Source organism: Balaenoptera physalus, assembly GCF_965194825.1.
Source record: "Balaenoptera physalus genome assembly, chromosome: 20".
Taxonomy (NCBI): domain Eukaryota; kingdom Metazoa; phylum Chordata; class Mammalia; order Artiodactyla; family Balaenopteridae; genus Balaenoptera; species Balaenoptera physalus.
Window position 1 is genome coordinate 9,905,690 of NC_138901.1, and position 13,337 is coordinate 9,919,026.

At 49.2% G+C, this 13,337-nt stretch overlaps 1 protein-coding gene and 1 long non-coding RNA gene across 3 annotated transcripts in view; one reads left to right on the plus strand and one right to left on the minus strand.

The window, feature by feature from the left end:
* Nucleotides 1–13,337, plus strand: part of LOC309650967 — a 356,435-nt gene that overhangs the window by 199,598 nt on the left and 143,500 nt on the right. The gene's annotated exons all lie outside the window — the stretch shown is intronic.
* The window catches only part of TIMP2 (TIMP metallopeptidase inhibitor 2), a 50,434-nt gene continuing 43,965 nt past the window's right edge, over nucleotides 6,869–13,337 (minus strand). For both annotated transcript variants that reach the window (XM_082443046.1, XM_082443045.1), the window contains exons 4-5: nucleotides 11,156–11,280; nucleotides 6,869–9,824 (exon numbers count right to left, since the gene is read on the minus strand). In XM_082443046.1, coding sequence (XP_082299172.1) covers nucleotides 9,627–9,824; nucleotides 11,156–11,280 — 323 coding nt within the window. In that variant the 3' untranslated portion in view covers nucleotides 6,869–9,626. The remainder of the gene's footprint in view (nucleotides 9,825–11,155; nucleotides 11,281–13,337) is intronic.

A 13,337-nucleotide genomic window follows, 5' to 3' on the forward strand; every position in this document is an offset into this window, starting at 1 on the left:
AAATGCAAATTAATACCACAGTGAGTTTAACATTCCACATTCATGGAACTGCTAGAAGCTAAAAGACTACACATTGGAAAGAATGTGGAAGCAAATAGATTGTAAAACTGCAGGGAATGTAAAATGATGCAACCATTTGGGAAAATAATTTGAATGTTTCTTTTATGTAACATACTTACCCTATGAGCACATCCATTGCTGTCACCACTGCAACTAACTACTGCCTGTAGGCTGGTAAATTCCAAATGTGCCAACACAGACCTCTCTCCTCCTCTTCTTTGGAAAGGTGGGTCCAGTGCCTCCTGGACAACCCCTCCCCAGAAGGGGGTGTCCTTTCGAGGTGTCCCACAAGCACCTCGCAATTCACCATGTCCAGAAACGCGCCCCCCCGCCCCGCCCCCCACCAAGCTGCCTCTCCTTTCTGCCCTGTTGCCTACTTGGGCTGCTGTGCTGGAGCTCAGACCAAATCCTTGCCCTTTTCAGCTGGTTTCCCAGTGGGTCCGGCCACTTGGGGGCACTGCTGAGACTGGTGGGCAGAGGAAAGGAGAAGCAGGCCTTTTCTTCCCCTCCCTCTCTGCTTTGAGTGGAGTTTCCAGCAGCGGCTTCAACTCCATCCAGAGAGACATACTGTGGTTGCAGCCTCCCACCTGGCCTCTCCCTGGGCTCTTGTAGGGCAGCCTACAAGAGCTGCCCCTCCCTCTGCCCCTCCACCCTCGAGGTGCTGACAGCTTCCTGCTGTTCCCTTCTTGGCTTCCCAGGGAGTTTCTTCCATCAGGCTGTCACCAATCCCTACCTTAATCCCTGCTGTTTTAAAGGCTGTGCAGAGTGGTTTTGGTGTTCCTGGTTGGACCTGGACTGATGCAGACAGTAACCCCAACAATCACCTGCCTGGCCGCATCCTGGACTCCCCCTCTCTCCCTCACCCCGTGTAAATTCTCAACAAATTTTGCTAATTTTACTTGCCAAATATTCCTCAAGCCATTCCCTCCCCTCAGTCCCATTGCCCAAGTAAAGCCACTCTCCGCTCTCTCCTGCATTACTGGCATAGAGCCAAGTCCGTTGGTCAAACTGCCAAACAGAATAATATATTTAAAAGGCCTACCTGAACCCATTTCACTCCTGTCTGAAACCCTTTCCTGTCCACCCCTCCCCCTGCCTCCTGCTGATGGGAAAGCCAAGCTCCTTCGCATGGTCTCTAATAGCCTCCCAGGGGCTGGCTTTTGCCTGCCTTTCCCCCTCCTCCCCAGCCATTCCCTGCCCTACATCCTTCAGCAGAGCTAAATCCAAGTGCCCCTCAGGCCCCAATCAGGCTGTCTCTACTCCAGGCTCAGGTTGGTCTTTGGCCTAAAATTCCCTTTCCCACTTGTCCTTCAACCACCTCCTCTGGTGCCACCTCCTCCAAGAGGTCTTCCTGGATTCCCTCCATCCCTGCCATTATGTTGGTGTTGCCTTGGGCTGGCGGCACATTCCACTTATACATTCAACTGAAATGTTCTTTGGACTTCTCCTCCCTCCCTCACCATGTCTCATTTCATTGGTGTGTCCCTGGGCCGGTGTGCTGGAGGTACACTGTGGATAAATGTGAAATCCAACTAAATGGCAAATAAAATGCTAGAGATGAGACAATTGAATAATCTCTAAATCCTGAAAGAGGAAACTGGAGAAACACTGAAGATGAAAGAATAAAGTATTCTCAATTTAAAAAAAAATAAAGCTGTAACCAAAATGAATCAAATTAGAACTTACCTTAAAAAAGATGCATTAACAAAGTAACAGTATTGTTGCCCAGAAGTCACCTGGGGGCTCCTTACTTTGGAGGTCGAGGTAAAAGGGACTGGACCCCTCCCCCGGTTTCACAGCCTGTAGATGACCAAAGATTTAAGCTAATTTCTGGAAAGACCTATGTCACATTTCTAACTGTAAAGTAATCATTGTTCTTCTGACTTTTACGTCAGTCATTGTGAGTTTTGGTTCCTATGAGCCACTCCTGCTGGGCCTACACAACCCTGACAATTTCCAGTTTCTAGAAACTGCCAAATTAGATCCAAACCCGGGTCTGGTTGAACTCACCAAGGAAAAGCCATGTGGCAGGGCTCCCAGAGTTTTGTTTTAGGCCTTCTTTCCCCTGCATGCAGATGGGCTGCAATGGAATTGGGCCTGTGTTTGGTGGTTTGGCCAAAAAGTAGCCAATGCACCTTAAATCCCTGTGCTGGCCTTAAATCCCTGTGTTGGCTGTGGCCAGTCGCCTGCCTCTTCCTTCCCCTCCCAGACAAAGCTTCCTCTCTAAGAAAACTCACCCAGCGTAAATGCCACAGGTGTGTATTTTCCCTGCGTATTTGAGGGCTGCTTTCCCCACCTGCTAATACTGAAATCCTGCTTGAATCCTTACGGAAGCTGTGAGATCCCCCATCCCCACGGCTCTCATGACACCTCTCTGCACACCTGCCTGCCTCCCCCAAACTCCCCCACAAGGCCTCTCACTTGAGCCATGTCTGGGACTGCCTGGGAAGCAGGTGGGTAGAGGCAGAGGGGCCACGGCCAGAAGCTGCCTGTTGAATGGTGTTGAATTGTTGAGCGGCGACTCAGTCTGTCTAGTACCTGGGAGTGGAGGTGGTAGATGTCACCCCCAAGCCAGAGAGGCTAAGAATCTATGGTGCCTCCTTCCCTCCTCTTTCTGGCTGAAAACCAAGGACTCCGAGGCTCCAGAAGGTGGTGAGGGACACTGAGGGACAGAAGGCAGGTCCTGAATCAGCCATGGAGGGCGCCCACCAAACATCCCCATTGGTCTCGGCAAGAAATAAACTCCTTTGTGTTAGTCCCTGGGATACTGGGCTCATTTGCTACGGTATCCAGAGCTGCCTTAGCTGGTACACCTTGGCTCTCAGATCACAGGAAGGTAGGATAAGGCTTTCGGGCCCCAGGGTTGTGGGTGTACTGCATCTGAGGATGAGCCCTAGCAACTGGGAATACGGCAGAGGGGGTTTGATATACCTCGTGTGGTCGGAAGGTGTCCCATAATGACAGGGTGACACTGCTATGCAGTTTGCCCAGGACAGTGCTGCTTTACACCTCTTGATCCTACTAATTGTTAACAGCACCCGCTTTCTCTCTCAGAAGTGTCCTGGTTTGGAAGAGAAAGCACATAGGGATGAATTTCCCAGATAATTGAATTTTATTCTTTTTTTAAGTTTAGAAATTACAACTTGGAACAAGGTATCTTGGTGTGATCAAGTGTCTTCACTGAGACTAGGATTTTGCTGTTATCATTGTTTCAAAATTCAGACAAAGGGAGAGAAATTTGCCTTTGTCCTGGGGGGAAAAAACACATAAAAACAAACCACTACAAGGCTCTTCCTGCAAGTGGAAGGAAAGGGTCCCCACCTGCTGCTGGGTGGGCGTCGATCTGCAGAGGATAACCTGCTTCCACCTGAGCCACGTCCTTGTTGGAGTCTCCGTCCATGGTCCTTAGAGAGGCTGGGGAAGTAGGGCAGGTGCATGTCCTACTGAAGAGCCGGGCCCAGGATTCCGACTCTGCCTGGGTTCAAATCCCAGCTCTAGCGCTGAACGGCTGGGTGACCGGTAACTCAAGCTTCCCAGGCCTCGCTTTCCCTGTCTATCCAATGGGAAGGTGAGAGGACCACCCCTCAGAGTTGGCAGGTGTTAAATGAGGTCATGTACGTGAAACCTTTAGCACAAGTCCTGGAGTGGGATAAACGTTAGCTATGACTGGAATTATTAGGTTTATCAGAATGATTTCCTAAGCAGTTGCCCCTGGGAGTTTAGGAGCAGAGTCTCCTGAACTGGGGACAGATCATGGAAGAAGATGGGAAGGACTTATATGCGAAAAAGAGTTATCACGGCAGGCCCGAGACCTCTCTCCCCCCGGAAGGCCTGCTTCCGAGGTCTGGGAGCGTGGATTTCTAATAAGAGTGGCTCCCGTGCCCCAACTGTTTGTGGATGTTGAAACCTGCTTCTACTCTGGGAGTCTGGGGTTTTGCTACACGCTGGGCAGAGGGTGCCAACCTGACCAGCACCCAATACAAACGCTGGGGGCTAAGTCTCTAGGGAGCCTCCCTGGTTGGAATCTTGTTCCTGCTGCCCACCCTCTGAGCCCCACCACCCAACTTCACTTCAAAGGACAAAGCAAGGACATGTTGATTGGCCTAAAAATAAAAACGAAGCTTTCAGCTTTCTTTCTAGGTCATGTATGCAGCATTACCCCTGCATCCATCCTGGATCCTGTCCTCAGATCCTCCATAACACTCGCCCTTTCTCTGATTTTGACCCCCACGTGACACCCCACCATTCTGCAGACACCGACTTGGATTTGGTCCACGCTACTGTTTCATTTAATTAGAAAGAAACATTCCTCCAAGTTGTTACAGAATGAAAACATGCAGAATTATCTCCTGTTTCTGAATGTCTTTTTTTTCTTTTCCCCACAATTTGTTTCTTGGAGGAAAAAAGCTGCTATTAGAGCTAAATGATTCCCCAAATCAAAGCACTGCCTTTCACCGCGAGATGATTCAAGGCAACTGCCTGTGACAGGGTGAGCTGTGGGTCGGCTTGAAGCGTGAACCCAAGGCCAGAGATAGACCGGTCCGTGAACTTGAAAGTCTTAATGTAAAACCATGGCAACAGCACGTCGCTGTTAGGATAAAGCTGACCCTACTGAAATATTGCAGCTCCACCATCTTGGTTTGATTTTGAGTTAGATCAGATAAACAGATCCAGGAATAATTAGGAGGGAAAAGATAGTGCCCCTCACACGTCTGAAGGATTTTCACCAGCCCTGATGGTTCTTCCACTGCCGCCCTGACCCCCACCCCCCGATCGTGGTCTCACGAACTGGATCCTGCAGAGGCTGCTGCTGTGTTTCCAGTTTGAACCCACATGTGTCTGTTGGGGGTTCCGACCAGAGAGCAGGTTGTCCTCAGTTGCCCACATTGCTCTTCTTTCACAGAATGAGCAAGGCTGAAGGGGAAACAGTGGTGTCTGGTAGAATCCCTAACAATCTGGTTACCCCATATGTGGGTCTTCAGACTGATTTAAAACTGCCCGCAAAGATCAAGAAAACTGGGAAAATTGTTGAAACTGGATCATGAGTGCATGGAGTTCGTTTTATCATTCTCTGTGTTTCTGTCTATGTTTGAAAATTTCCACAAGAAGTGTTTTTAAAAAGTAACATTTGACCTAAATACATAAAATGAATGAAACGTTTGTGTTAAGACCCCAAATGTGGTCTGCAGGTTGGGACGGGCACCAATGCCAAGTAAGGTCATTTGTATGACACAGAAAGTGTTTGTATTATTCAATATTATTCTAATATGCCTCTGAACCATTTCCCCCATAGATCTCATCATATGGAAAAAACAATCCAGATATTTCTGCAGTGGATGGCATTTAATGCTTTGTCTCACTAACTCTTTACTGCCTCATGAGGCAGCCAAGAGTTTGTTCTTGCTGATTAGGGATCTGCTACAGAAAATGACAAACATGAATCTTCCAGCTTGTCCCTGGAATAACAAATTCTACAAGTGGGCCAGAGGGTGGTCACGTGTTCGAACATACCATGAACGGACTTTCATATGGTGACTCACAGTGATATGAGGCTCGGTTAAAGTTTAAATGATGATGGGGGGACTTCCCTGGCGGCGCAGTGGTTAAGAATCTGCCGCCAATGCAGGGGACACGGGTTCGATCCCTGGTCCAGGAAGATTCCACATGCTGCAGAGCAACTAAGCCCATGCGCCACAACTACTGAGCCTGCGTGCCACAACTACTGAAGCCCGTGCACCTAGAGCCCATGCTCCGCAACACGAGAAGCCACCGCAATGAGAAGCCCGCGCACAGCAACGAAGAGTAGCCCCCACTCGCAGCAACTAGAGAAAGCCCGTGTGCAGCAGCAAAGACCCAACGCAGCCATAAATAAATAAATAAATACATTAATTAATTAATTAGTTAAAAAAAAGAATGATGATGGGACCATTTTTCCCAGCTTGAGGGGGAGAGAAGGGAGGCAGGGCAGGGGGCAGGGGAGGGGACTTGAGGGAGCTACTGCAATGTATGGACCTTATTTGGATCCTGATTCAAAACAACAAACTATAAAAAAACATTTACGAGACCATCAGAGTTGTCTGAACACTGACTAGATCTTCCATGACATTCATGGATTCTAATTATGTTTTCAAGGTGTGATAAAAGTATTTCGGAAATGTTTTTAAAATAGTTTTTGTTTTGGGACTTCCCTGGTGGTCCAGTGGCTAAGACTCCACGCTCCCAATGCAGGGGGCTCGGGTTCAATCCCTGGTCAGGGAACTAGATCCCACACGCCACAACTAAAGATCCCATGTGCCGCAACTAAGACCCGGCGCAGCCAAATCAAAAAATAAATATTAAAAAGATAGTCCTTGTTTTTTTAGAGATATGTACTGAAACATTTACAGATAAAACTGTTTGGCATCTGGAATCTTCCCTTCCTGATAATCTCAGGCAGGGTGGTTGGGGGAGTGGGTGCAGGCAGAGGAGAAAGACGGTGGGTTCATTGTGGAAGATGCAAGATGGTTGCAGGGCTCTGCTTTCATGTGTGAGTGTGTGTGTGTGTGTGTGTGTGTGTGTGTGTGTGTGTGAAGTGTTCCATAACAGAAAGGGAGAAGTATGTGCTGAATGAAGGGGTCCCGTCCTGCCTCTTGGCCAGTTTAAGAAACCATATTCACTGTCGTCTGCCCCACTCTCTGCCACATCCCACATAGGCCTCTAAGCACCCAGGCCTGCTTCTCAGGGGATAAACCAAGCTGCACCCTCCCCTGTTCCTAACCTAGAAAGCGGCAGCTCGGAACGTCGGACAAGACCACACAGAGAGCCAGCGTTCTCGTTGATAATACTGTTTACTGTCCACGGACCGAGCGGTCACTCGAGAATGACACAAGGCATCGGAGACATGCGCTGTCTGCTTGTCGACTTTCAACAACTCTCACGTGTTCCCAGCAAAGGAAGGTCTCAGACTTCATATTCCAGCAAAATCACATTGCCCCAAAAGTAAAAAAAAACAAAACAAACAAACGAAAAAATCCAAACAAAAACGAACAAGATCAACAAAGCTTTAAATTACGGCGGCAAGTCCGATATTTCTTAATACTTATCAAGCAAAGATTTGGAAATAACTACAATGTAAACTTTATTTTAAATATTTTGAGTTGCTTGCAGAAGACAAGAATAGAGGGAGGAAAGAGCAGTGCTTAGAACATAACATATAAATTAAACAATGCTGAATGGAGAGCCTTCTTAAACTATATATATATGGCAATTATTTACTGTTGAGGGTATTTGAGTGGCTTCTCTCGGCCACCACCAGGTACTTCATCTTGACTTTTTTTTTTCTGCTCAGCATGGCTACAAGACTGATGTGCGTAGACTGAATATAAAGGCCATCTTTTAGAACCAACCTACTCAAAGATTCTTTGCTTTGTAATAACTGGAACTGGAGAAAAAAAGATGGGAGATGGAAAATCAACGATACTCAAGGAACTGAAGAAAAGGTCTGAAGGAATCACCATCATAGGCTAGCTACCGCGCCATTTCCACTCTGGGTCCAATGCTCCCACGATGCAGAAACCTTTGAAAAAAAAAGGTGCGAGTCTAACCCCTACCAAGGGTAATAAAAAACACAGCACAGGAATGATTACAACTGATGTCAGAAACAAACCAACACATTAAAAAAAATCAGCAGAAACAGGAGTAAATGTTACATATGATAACACCGTACAGGAAGCAGACGGGGGTGGGGTGTTATACTGATTGGAGGGTCTGGTGTTCTCGTATATACTGAAATCACAAGGACTGGTCCATTATGACATCTTACAAACTTTCTATCACTGTACAGCATGAAGACGCCCTTGGAGTGGGCCGGATTCCTGGAGAGTCCCCTAGTCTGCCCTAGAAAGGGAGTCATCAAAATCTGTGCTGACCAGGTCCCGGGTAGGCATGGGGGCTGCATGCCACTGGTGGGGGGGGGTCAGGAGTCTTACAGGTGCTTTGGGGTCACCACAGAATAGAGCAGGCTTAGAGTATGACTTTGGAAGAATTCTGCAGAAGGACCACTCCCAGGCTGACAGACTTCAGTTTCACTGTGTGTTTGCATAGTGTGCATGATAAACTCAGAACAGTTTATCTTTAGAACACAAGTGGGAAGAAAAAGGAGATTATCTTTACTGTTACTGAGAAATTTCTGCCTCTGCTAACTCCCATTTTACTGGCATCAGGAAACCACCTTTAGGGAACAGATAGGTTCCCTAGATCCCTATGAACTTTCTTAACTGAGAGATCTTCGTAATACAAGAAATATAAACAGAGGTGGGTACACCTGTAATTTGGGTTCACATATTCTCTAAAAATTCATCTTTAGAAGAATATCTCTTAAAGCTGGCCACAGAGTCCTGGAGGCCCAGAAAGCAATGAGAATTTTACTGACGCCACCTCCCTCCAAAATCCGTCCTTCCCTGGGGAAGACTTCATTCTACGCTTCGTTAACTTCACTCTCGGGAACCCCCGCGTGGCACAGTGACGGTCAGTCTTTGAGGGAGGTCATACTCTAAACCTCTGGCACCTGCCTGGGGGCCTCTGAGGCATGTTGGGGGACAGAGCGGGACCCAGCTTTTGATGTCCTCAGGATGTGCAGACGGCACAGCCAGCTCATGCCACCAGCCACACACAACCCCTCGCCAAGCAAATTCGTGCCCCTCCACCTGGATGCCACAGGCCAGAAAGAGAAGCAGGGAGCGAGGGGCCTCAGCAGCTCAAGAAGGAACTACAAGGGCAGCCAAGCCCCGCCCCCGCAAATGTCTGCCCCAGGGCAGAACGTGGCAGGTTCCGCCAAGGGCTGGGGTGTGTGTTGGGGGCCAGGGATGGGAATCAAAGGACTTGGCTGGTGCTGAAGCTCGCTGTCCCAGCATCGCTACGGGGCCTGGGAGGGAGGCTCCCGATGGAATTCTGCATATTAATACGATTAACTGGGGCTCCGTCAAGAGCAAGCCACCGATCCAGGGCTGCTCCCAGACACACAGAAGTCACAGGTACTGGGAGTCCGTGGTGGGCATGGGGGAGTCTGCGGGGGTACAGGGCACTTACAAGGGGCAGGGGCTGCCACCCTAGGGCCAGAGGTGGAAGCTGCAGGAACTGAGGGACATGCCCCTCTCAAGAGGAAAGGGACCTGGTAGGCCTGCTACACAGTCTGGCAACGACCCTCAAAAGTTTCTGCAAAATGCACACTTCCAGGCTCTGCCCTGACCAGGCTGGGGGACCCTTAAGTGCTGCCTACTCAGCGTTTGTGACAGTGCCAAGGCTGGGCCTGGGAGGGAAGCCCGAGCGTCCTGCCCCTGCCCGCGTTCAAGGATGGGAGACCGAGTTGCGCAGTGTCCAGACTGGCGGGTGGGGTATGGGACCCACCTCTGCCTCCAGACCCACAACGATGTTGAAAAGGAAAACGGGGGTGGGGAGGAGAATCACACTAATTTAGACCCACTTGGATGACTGTTTTATTCATGCTGTTTCCAGGAAGGGATGTCGGAGCTGGACCAGTCTGAACTCTTGGAGGCTTTCAATTGGCCACAGGGGTGCTGGTGGCCTGCTTACGGGTCCTCGATGTCCAGAAACTCCTGCTTGGGGGGTGCCGCTCCACGGTACCATGCACAGGAGCCGTCGCTTCTCTTGATGCAGGCGAAGAACTTGGCCTGGTGCCCGTTGATGTTCTTCTCCGTGACCCAGTCCATCCAGAGGCACTCGTCCGGAGAGGAGATGTAGCACGGGATCATGGGGCAGCGCGTGATCTAGGAAGGGGGATGCAGAGGTGGATTCAGTCAGGGACCAAGGCCACTCATGGGGGCATCTCCAGAACCTGGCAATGCACCTGGCGAAGGTGCTCAAGGGCAGTTTGCAGAATGAATGACCAAGCGAGTGCACCAGGAAGGGAGGGAGCTGGGACTGGAGTCCAACCTGCTCCATCAGTAGCCTTTCCTGAGCCCCATACTCTCCAAATGGTAGTAGGCAGCCTGCCCAAGGTGGGACAGTACACTGTCTCTGCACCCCCAGCTACTGTAAACGCGCCTCCATTTTGGGCCATCTGGTCTACCTACTCTGAGTATGACAAACTGGCTTCAGCTCAGCCCTGCCCTCCTGGGAGTACAACAATAATAACAATAAAGGGTCTTGAATCTACTGGATAGGTTCAAATCAAATTAAAAGGACGTTGTCTTGCTCCCAAGCACACATGGGTTTAGAGGGGATCGGCAAGTAGCATTTTGGCAAAAGAACCTGAGTTCACAGGAAGGTGAAAACCTTCAGGCCAAGCAAAGAAAAAGGAGGAACTTGTTTCTTAACTTCATGTTAGGCACAGAGGAGTTTGCTGGACTTACGTGTAGCTGTAGGTCGGAATTCACGTTCTGAATGAGCGAAGGACAGGAGGGCCCACCTACCAGGATGGGCAGGAGGGCTGCACAAGCAGCGCCAACCGGCATAGGCCAATCCCTGCAGCCTCGCACAGGGCCGCGCTGGGCCAGCATCTTCTGGACCCAGACTCGCATCCTGTGCTGGGGCTGGGGGAGGGGCAGTGCTGATGTGTTAGGAGACAACAGGATGGGAGCCTGCGGGCCGTGAAGGAGGTCTCACCTTCTATGGCTGCTTCTAAGCATTAGCGCCGCTGTAACTGTGTTTGGTGCAACCTCTGGGCCGCTTTTAAGAAGAGGGGCTGGGGCTTCAGCACACAGACCCCACATTTACACGGACCCATGCGTGGAAATGGCTGGTATGTTGGCAAAAGCATAGCACCCGGGACGCTCTTTCACAAGGCACACAAGTCTCTGCACTTGCACATTTGTAGAAAGATACTCCTAGGACCATGTTCTCCCCACAAAACTCCTCCTCCTAGAAGACTTCCTTCCTAGAAGCTATAGGCCACATGGCCAGATTCCCCTTACCTCCCAAATGTCCCTGGCCGGACATCCTCACTTGTGGGTAGGCCACACCTCCCCAGAGCCCTGGCCTAAGTTGGGACCCCGTGGATTGAGAGGCCCAGGAAAGCCAGGGATCAAATCCCAGCAGTCCACCCACCTGGAGGAGGTGGTGATGAGGCGAAGCCTGGGAGGAGGTAGTGGTGGCTTACCTTGCACTCACAGCCCATCTGGTACCTGTGGTTCAGGCTCTTCTTCTGGGTGGTGCTCAGGGTGTCCCAGGGCACGATGAAGTCACAGAGGGTGATGTGCATCTTGCCATTCCCCTCGGCCTTTCCTGAGTAGACAGGGGTCACCAAGCTCAGGACAAGTTATGGCTTCTCATCCTTCTCCTGCATCTGGATGCGGCTTGGGCATGGGGAGGGTCAGTTCTGACGGTACCGTGTGCTGTGGGCTCAGTTGTGTCCCCTCCAAAATTCAGATGTTGAAGCCCTTACCCCTAGCACGTCAGGATGTGACTGAATTAGGAAAGAAGGTCTTTGAAGAATTGATTACAATGAGGTCATTAGGGTGACTCCTAATCCAATAGGACTGGTGCCCTTACAAGAGGAAGAGATTAGACACAGACAGACACAGAGGGACGACCATGTGGGGACACAGGGAGAAAGTGGCCGTCCACAAGCCACGGAGAGAGGCCTCAGAAGAAACCAACCCTGCCAACACCTTGATCTTGGACTTCCAGACTCCAGAATTGTGAGAAAATAAATTTCTGTTGTTTAACCAGTCTGTGGTTTTCGTTATAGCAACCCGAGCACACTCATACACCGTGGAATATTTATTCTGAGTATAAGAAGAATGCAAGCTCACTGTAGAAAACTTAGAAAAGGTAGGAAATAATTTTTAAAAACTTCTCTCTTTTCATTACCTAGAGCTAAATTTTGATGCATTTCCTTCCAATGTTCTTTTATGCACACGTATTCACACACAACAGATAATGTTGTACGTAAATTGTACTGTTTCCTGTTTTTTTTCCACCAAATATTTATTCCTAAGCATTTCCTCCATTTGATGTTGAACTTGTAATTCTGGGTTGTTCCGTTATGAACAGTAAAAACAGAATTTTATAAAATCAGAAATCTGCCCTGAATTCCTTTTATTGGGGATGATGAGACGCTGTTGGTACCTTAGGCTCCTGCCCCCTTCCTCCTTTTGTGAAGAGTTCTCATTGGTGACAGCCCGGCCATTAGCTGAGCAGGAGAAAAAGACAAGCCAGTGTATTCTGGTGACTGACAGATCCTAACAAGGGCCAGGGAGGTCGTCTAAAATCTTGTCCCTCCTGCTACAATGGCACCTTGTCAAGAGGCACAGATGCCCAGTGATGACACCAGAGCCTGGCAGAGAGCGACACGCGATTCCCTCAGAGGCAGACAGGAGCCCCGGGCTGCACCCTGAGCACCTCGGCTTGACAAAGCTGCAGTGCATCCGACTTAATGATCTCAGGCATAGCCCTGGCCACGAACAATCTGCTAATAGAAACATAGCTCAGCGAAGCGCTGATGCAGCTTGTCGTCAACTGCGCCCCGTCGGGAGGAAGTGAAACAGAAATCTATTGCCAGGGGAAAGATGAGATGGGCTGCCTGAGGCCTGAGCGGCACCAGTGACATCCTTTGCCACCTGCCTATCCTTTGCTGGGCAGGTGGCAGGAAGCAGTCCCCAGATATGAATTCTCATGCTCTTCTTCTTTAAACACTCCTCTTACCCTCAGGAGCTCTATTTTTCCTTGTTATCTGTTTAGAGTTGTATGACATTCCAGGTAAAGAAAAGGATCAAGGAGCAGAATGACTACTGTAGCATTCATTCTGATCCTAATAACTAAAAAAATATACATCTGGGTGGCCTTAAACTTCAAAAATAGCTATTTTTTTTTCTAGGCCTGTAGCTATTTTCTATGAGTTCAGAATAGATGAGGGGCAAAATGGACAGATGGCAAGTAACTCCTTCCCACAGCCTGGTTTCTTCTGGCATTTACTACCTTGCCCAGCCTGGTCATTCATCAGAGGCAGGCTGAGTACTCATTCTAGCCCCTCCCTCCAGACTTCCGTAGCAACTTCCACTGCGTCACGTGACTGGCACCAATATCCCACTTCACATTGTTCTTTGCCTTTCTTACGTATCTTGTTCCTTAACCAGCTCATAAACATGAAGGGTAAGGGTTGTGTCTTAATCCATTTTTATCCATAGTTCCTTGCACATAGTAACGGCTCAATAAATGTCTGCTGACAATGACGTGGGTATCTGTTCTAACAATGTGCTTCATTATCTTTTTCTTGCTGTCTTCCTCTTTAATCTTTTCACCACCAATTCAAACTTCCACAGAGAACGGACAAAGGCAGG